Source organism: Symsagittifera roscoffensis, chromosome 4 (genome assembly GCF_963678635.1).
Source record: "Symsagittifera roscoffensis chromosome 4, txSymRosc1.1, whole genome shotgun sequence".
Classification (NCBI taxonomy): domain Eukaryota; kingdom Metazoa; phylum Xenacoelomorpha; order Acoela; family Convolutidae; genus Symsagittifera; species Symsagittifera roscoffensis.
This window is the reverse complement of record NC_087065.1, coordinates 64726810-64734936: the sequence shown is the minus strand read 5'-3', so window position 1 is coordinate 64734936 and position 8127 is coordinate 64726810. Positions and strand designations below refer to the sequence as shown.

At 34.5% G+C, this 8127-nt stretch overlaps 1 protein-coding gene across 1 annotated transcript in view; it reads right to left on the bottom strand.

Annotated features, from left to right (window-relative positions):
* Positions 1-857: 857 nt before the first annotated feature.
* Positions 858-8127, bottom strand: part of LOC134844522 (uncharacterized) — a 638515-nt gene continuing 631245 nt past the window's right edge. Inside the window, exons 5-6 of the mRNA XM_063861242.1 lie at positions 7849-8033; positions 858-1343 (exon numbers count right to left, since the gene is read on the bottom strand). Of these exons, the coding sequence (XP_063717312.1) occupies positions 1149-1343; positions 7849-8033 (380 nt within the window). The 3' untranslated portion in view covers positions 858-1148. The remainder of the gene's footprint in view (positions 1344-7848; positions 8034-8127) is intronic.

Here is an 8127-nt window from a genome sequence, read left to right as displayed (position 1 = left end):
AGCATTTGTGTGGGATAGGAGTGCTATCAATCTAAGGCTTACCTGGGTGCAGTTCATTTTCTTTTTTTTTACAATTTTTTGGACTAATTAAAAAAAAAATTCTCCCGCGGGTAATTTCATGAGGCGACCTTCGGTACCTCGCTCACAACTTGTCCTTTTGCAGCCATGCTGCAGACTTATATTCATCGTTGCTAATCAAGGCCACAGATCTGGCCTATACTGAATGCCACGCTGTGCGTGGACACTCTGTTGTTTTGCTACATCGTTTGTTAGATGTCTATTTATCTCTCTTATGCTCGATATTCTCTCTGTCAAAGTTCTGACTGATAAAATACTAAATTGGAACTAAGTATCTAGCATTAACTCTTGCAACTAACTAAACAACTAATCTATCAATTTACTTCTTACTAGACAACTAAGTTTTGACTCGTTATTTTTTGGCAAATGTCACTAGGTATAAAATACTCATGCTTGCCACTATATTTGCGGATTATTCTTTGTTTCTACAGCCTGATCGTAACAATTACTAGCCCCCACTATCCTGAAAACAAAACGATCACCAGGTTCTGAACATAAAACCATGATTTTCTTTCACTATTTCCCCCTCGCGTACCTAGTAACGAATATCCCCAATAAAGAAAAAAAATCAACGGTTAAGCATATCCAATTTTTATACCTAGGGACGAATCTTCTCCTATTTTGCAAAACGGGGGATATAGCTAAAGAGATCCAACACCCTAACCTGGACCCAGAAAATTGGCACAGTGGTTTAGAAATTACATGCAAGACCTAAAGATTCAGGACCTGTGTCGGAAAAAAAAACCACAATCAAAATTTAAACTGCTGAATAATTTTTTTAGCTACAACAGAACAGCACGTCACATATGATGAGCCCGACCGTATTTGAAGCTCTCGTTTTAAATCTACCTTTAACTAGCATAACATTAAAATATTAAACGCCAAATTTTTATCACCAAATTTTTATCAGACCAAACTTCTGTTTTCACAGATTTTTTCCATTGTCATAAACAAAAACTAAATTGGACATCACACGTATAGACATTTACAAAACCCAACGCAAGGTAATACGCCATAATGATATTTAATTTGGTCGCTCACTGGGTGAAAGTAATTGATACTGATTTTATTTATAAACTGCTCGTCTTGATGTGCGAGTTTTGAAGTCTCCCACTAGTATTTAGACTGGGCCGTTTTGCTCCGTTTTGACGCACATTTGGGGCCGGGTGTCTTGCTTTCAGTTTTCTCTGATTTTTAGGTCCTCCTAAATAGGGTTTCTGGCAGCCATTAGGAACGAGAGCGGGTTTTCTGCAGGGGGAAATTGCCTGAAACAAAATATAAGGATAATCTTTGGCCTAATTACTTTCTGCCCCTGGTTTCGGGTAATCGTTCAGACGACGTTATTCAAGTGGCGGGAAAGAACTACGTATCAGCTAGTGTTTTCCCACCCATTTCTAGGAGCCTCCAGGAAAGCATGATATATCATATTAAAAACTTCACGGACACGATTCGAGTTTCATAAAAATATTTGAATAGATGTCTCAGTTTCGCGAAAAGATGGTCTGAAATTTTTCCGTCGTTTGTAAATTGACTCTCAATTTAATTCTCCTGTGAGTTACCCATTAAATTAGCTCTTACGTAGTCTCGTAAAAACTAATTTTCTTTCCCTTCACAGAAAAAAAGAATACGAGCAAAATTAATTTGAAAAAATTGTTTAAAAAATTCAAGCAATAGTCGCATTATCTTTTTTTCTTTTAGATTTTAATTATTTTTGAAATTATATACACCAATCACTGCAGTCTGATTAGTATGTGATCCTTCATCAGCCACCAGCTATTCTTGTTTAACTTAAATCTGAGTGGCAATTTTTAATCATATAGACTGAGCAAACTAATATTCGCACATTAAGGTTCAAAATTTAAACTCGAAAAAAGTAGGTTAGATCCTTTCACAATGATTTTTTAATTTTCGGTCTGATTGTGAGAGTAAAGTAAGTTATGACTAATTAAAACGATTCAAAACATGAACTCATTTTATTCGAGCTTATTTTTGTAGACCTTTATTTTTTCCTCGGGCTGAGAAAAAGGAGGCCATAATTGCGTATCGCAAAAAAACTTCCCCTAAATAGACAAAAAATTCAAATAGATTGGTGCTGCTTGTAAAATACTTGATTCTGACTAGCTGAAAATTCCAATTAAGAACTAATATCAGAACAACCTTCCCCCAACCCCTCCCTACCCCCCCCCCCTGAGACACGATAGGGAGGCATGTAAATTATGTCCAATTTTTTTCTCAAATTTATTAACCTTTTTTGCACATTTTACTGAGCGGTTGTCTATACTAGAAGCCGGCAAGACTGCTCGCATCAGATCAATTGTCTGAAAACCTTTCCCAAGTACAGTACAAAGTAATATAATTCTCGTATAGCATCTATGCACCTCCTTCATCTATTCACCAGTCTATTCGCAGCCTTCGTGTTAATGGGAAAAACAGGAAGAACAGGAAATATTTGGCATTTTTCAAGCCTACAACGCTACAAAAAACTGATGGAGGTTTCGATTCATATAAACTAATTTACCAAATCTGTAACTAAAAAAGTTGGAAAAAAAACGGTTGCCACGCACATAGCCTTTCATAAGCGAGAATAAAAATTCGAGTAAGTTGAACAGAATTAGGACCGGTTGATCGAGAGGTCTAGATAAATGCTTAGAAATTGAGCCGACCGGTGCGATGTAGGTTCGAGCCCCCAGAAGATCAATGTTTTTGCCCCAAACCAAAATGTATATTTACCTGAAACAAAAAAAAACATTGCCGTCTGTATGTGATAGACCGGGGATCACAAAAACTGCTAGTATTAACACGATCTAGACGAGAATGTCCCGTTTTGTTAAAGAGTTAGAAAATACTGGCCTGTAACGCAACTCCGGTGCTTCGAGTTTTTAGCAACTCCTAAAAAAACCGCATATGCCGGAAATAAGTCTGCATCCTCTGAGTCAATTCTGGCAACACCCAATTACAGAGTGGTAACTTCAAATTTTGTAAAATTTTTTAATGAATTTTTTTGAAATCAATTTTGAAAAACCATAAAATTTTGCGAAATTTATAAAATCCAAGTTCTTTGAAAATCTTGAAAATTACAAAAAAAATGTCACATCTAGAAAACTAAAAGCCATTGAGTAGTTGCATATGGACGCAAAGTTAGCAGCGCCTGAGAGTACTCGCAAAATACCAAAGTACAGCACTGACTATTTCAAACTTTGAGAAACTTCAAAATTAAGTTTTCTAAAAAAAGTTTTTTTTTTTGAAACCATAAAAACGTCATATCTCAAAAACTACAAAATTTTAGCAGTCTTATTTAGCAGCAACACCTGATAGCACTCTGAGAGCCCCCAACTACAGGGTTATGAATTACAATTTTCGAGAAAAAAAATTGAATTAGGTTTTTTTGAAAAATTTGAAAAAATCGCGAAAAACGTCAAATCTCCAAAAACTACATAAAATTTTGGCAATCATATTTGGAGGCAAGACTCACAACTCCTGAGAGTACCTTGAAAGTTCTCAACTACAGGGTTAGGAATTTCAAATTCAGAAAAAACTTAACTTACGTTTTCCAAAAAATTTTTGAAAAATTCACAAAAAAGGTCACATCTCAACATCTACAAGGATTTGAGCAGTCACGTTTGGAGGCAAAATTTGCAACTCCTGGGTGTACCCTGAAAAATTGTCACTATTGAGATGGGAAGTTCAAATTTTGTTGTATTTTTTATATCTAACTTCTTTGAACAGTTTTTGAAAAGACAACAAAAATCACATCATGGAAATTGAGATCATTTGAGCAGTCGCATTCGACGATTTCAATAAACACGTTTTAAACACGTTTTCAAGTAAAAATGCAGCTAATACACTTAGGATGACGTCAAAAGGCTGTAACACCGACAGGAACGCCTTAAAAGCAAAATAAAAGTAGCAATTTTCTGTGTGACCAATATGTTTACTGAAAAATTATTGCCTTCATTTTACTGCATTTATATTTGAAACTATCTGTTTTCAATTTTCACTAGAGAACAACTTACTTACGATTTGTTATTTGTTGTCAAGTATGTTCTGTTTTCAAATTTGATGTATTGATGTTTTCAATTGTTTCTGTTTATATGCACAGCTTCAATAAAGAAACTTTTATCAAAGTTTGATTTTTTATTTCGGTTCAAGATAGAAGAAAAACACACGCACTATTGGCAGCTAGCACAGAAAGTCTGACTAATCTAATATTCAATTACAATTCTAAGAAACCTAAAAAAAAACTTAATATTAAATTTGATTTTTTTTTGGTTTTAAACTTAGTAAAGGAGAAATTAAAATCAGAGCAAACAAAACTTCAGACAATAAGAATTAAGCAAAAATGCGCATAAAACGCACCTCCATTAAATCATTCAAGAAATCACTTTTTGCGACAATAAACAAGCAGGATAGCTTTCAGTATCCGCTCAAGCTGGTGTTCTCCGAATGATAAGCTATAATATTTATAAGTTTTTATAGTGCCGATAACTTAAAACAAAAATATTATGATAGCATTATTGTCAAGCAAAAAGTGTACCGTATACATATGTTCTTCAACTTGATTGATTTCAAACGAAGGTTCGATGAGATTTTGTGCACCATGTACATTTTTCGCCGCAGAAATTGTGTCCATTTACAAAAAAAAACAATTGATATATGGTACATAATTGCAAATATCCTTCCCTTCCCTCTAAAGGAGAATAAGGTCAAGGGTTATTTCAGCGGTATAAGGTCCGAATCATGTCTAATCAATTGTTCACTATAAGAGACATTCCAAATTTTGACAATTTTGAGAAGCAACAGCAAATCTGATATGATAACACAGTGCTAATTTTAATTATCTGTACAAAACGAATAAAATTAGAAATTTCAAACGCGTTTACATCAAATTGTGTTCATTTTAGAAAAAAAAGGGATGAATACCAAAAATTGCTCAGAAAGTCACCAGAAAAAAATATGTGACAATTTTTTCGAAATTTTCAACCAAATTTTAACCGAGAACGAGTAACTTTGACTTTTTTCAACTCCTCCAGAATTACGCTGAAACTACAAATTGTACTGATGAGAAAATTATATAAAAGTAAGCCCTCTTCACATCTTAACAAAGTTTAGAAGGTAAAACCTCCGAAAATTCCATAAAACGTTTGAAATTTTTTTTCAATCTAAAATTATAACTTTTGTTTTTTTTATAGTAAAAATGAGCTTTTTTGGCTATCGATCAAAAACACATTTTCTTACACTGAATTTTGGAATTTGTTTCCAAAAATATGTTGCGCTGTGTTACAGGTTTCTTTTTATATAACTTTCTCATCAATTCATTCTGTAGTTACAGCGTAATTCTTGTTTAATTATCAAAATCAATACTGTTTCTTGTGTCCGATTAATTTAATCATCACTGAATGCAATGGACAACCTAGGGTTTTTTCGTGAGGGCGGACTTTTTAGGTCGACTAAATTCATTTTCCGAGCGCTCTGAGAACACTATATAGATCCAATGAGACAAAAAAAAACTGTGGAACAAAATTGTGGAAAAAAAATGGTAAAAAATCGTTTTATGGAAACTTTGGACCGAAACTTGCGTTTTTTATGGCTTGTGCTTTCTTTCAAAAATATTATTTATTGGCGAAATTAGAAAACAATTCGAAAAAAATTTAGAATTCTTTGGGTTGGTGATGGGAAAAAACCACTGAAGGGGAGGGGGCATCCAATATCCACATAGCCCCCAATGTGTTTTTCGGCTCCTACTCAAAATCACTAAGTTTTGATGTATTTTCAACAAATGTTAGCAACATTCATAAGCAGTGTCCTCATCGATTGGTCATTGACGGCTACTTTAAAAATTCAATTTAAATTTTTTAGCAATTCTCAAACCCCCATGAATTTATAAAAAATGATTACACTTGATGTACTCGACGATAAAACTTGCAAGTAAACAATTTTTTTTAGATAGAGAAAAACAACTCTAGCATAAATTCAAACAACTTGAAATTTCCTTTGATACGTTAAAAGATCAAGGTTGCTCATATCTCTCAATGCTTCGACTGCGTGATAATTTTATGGAGCAGCCCTGACTGTTTCGACTGCGTCCTAATATCTATGTAATTTTCAAATTTTTTTGATGTTTTTTTTAAAATCATCCTCCCACACGCTATGTAAAGAACAAAGTGATATATTTTTCATATATCAAAGTAGTAAATAGACCAAAGAGCATGCCAACGGATTTCTAAAACGGATTAAATTACCGCTTACGCGTTAATTTCACCAACTATATCGCGCGTTAGTTATCACGAAATCACCAAAGTGGTTATATTTGAACCCTATAAATTTACGAAAAACAATCACTGTGAAAAAAATTTTGAAGATCAAGCTCAGGACAACAATAATTTCTGGATGATACTAAACAAATTCCGTCAAAAATGGTTAGTTAAAGAGTCGAAAATCGATAGGAGAAAAAAAAACACCCCGAGCACGAATATTTCTTTTTTTTTCAAAAGTCGGAACAATAAGGAAATCACTTGCACTTAAACATTTTCATTTTAGCAAACCTGTAAAAAATTTTAACGGGCACTGCTTCAAGCAAAACTATTCCTTCAGAACGAAACCGTGACAAAACTGCTTGTATCAGTGCGGAGCCCTGAATGCTCCAAATGCCTTTTAATGATTTCGCTTATAGCAAAGTTATGAATAGATCAAAAAGCATGCATCAGTTTGAAACAATTCCTGAGCCAAACTGGCAATATTTATACCCCCAAAACTTTATGGAAACTGATCACACGTGAAGTCCATTTCCTAAATTCGGCCACTTAAAATTGGTTAGTTAAAAAGCTGAAGCTTTTTTAGAACAAAAAGTCACCTGAAGAACAAATATTCTGTCGTTTTCAACGAAAGTTGGAACAAAAGACTACTAGTGCGTCAGAGCGAAGCCCTGAATGTTCCCACTGAGTTTTAAGGAAACTTAAGATGTTTTTTGCTCAAAAAATTGTCAAAATTATCAAAACACGAAAGTAAAAAGGCTTTTTTTTCTGTGTATCCCCCACGCGCTTATATAAGCTACAAAGGTATGTATTTAGCGTCTTGCTTCTTAATATTACAACCAAATGTCTTTTCTTTCAATTCATTTCAATTTGGAACGCGTTAATCCGCCAGTGACATGAGCTCAGAACAACTGAGCTCAGCTTTCAAAATTTGAGCTCAGAACAACATTATCTTTCAAGTTCCATTTCCGTCAAAAGCTTAGCTAAAAAGTCAAAAGTTTCTTGAATACAAAAACCACCCCAAGTTTAAATATTACGCACTTTCTTTGAAAGACGGAACAAAAAATTCTGCTACGATAATTAGGCTTTGCAACAGTTTCACTTGGTGATAGTACTAACTAGTTTTACTGAAGTGATTTTTCACTCAAATTTTGCAATTGCTATCGCAGCGGGGTATACTGTAAAATGTGAATCATCATTGCCTGAACTGCAAAAATCCATAAAACTTAATCAATAGCGTTCCCTTCAATAATGGTTGCCAGATGTGTTGAATGCGTTTTTCAAACCCCTTTTTGAACTGCCTGACAGCACCTATTTGGGGTTGACTGGGCCTAAATTCTTTTTGAGTAATGCCTTTGGCGCAATACGAACTACTTTCGACGGTTCAAAAAATCAAAAATCAAACGGTTCGAAAAAAGGTGTTCGATAAAGATATCGAACACCCTCCCCACCTTGAAATAATAAATTGTTTATTGACATTTTAAACCTTAGGTTGAAATGCAAAAGCAGTTTTTTCTACCAGGCTGATTGTAGTTTTGGCAGTAGCAAGACTCGATCCTCCACCAGAAGTCATGTCTGTACTTCGATACATGTTAGCTCTGAGTGCATCCTTCAAGTGATTAGTGCAGAACCAGGTCAACACCGAGTTTGCCAGAGATCCGGCTTTGCAGAATATGTCCGCAGTCATCCAAGCAGTCTTCACGACTGAAACGAAAAAAAAAATATTCTTTACTGCTGAAAACAGCTTAAGTTGAGACTAAACCAACCAGCAAGCTCTGCACTCAAAACAACTATTCAA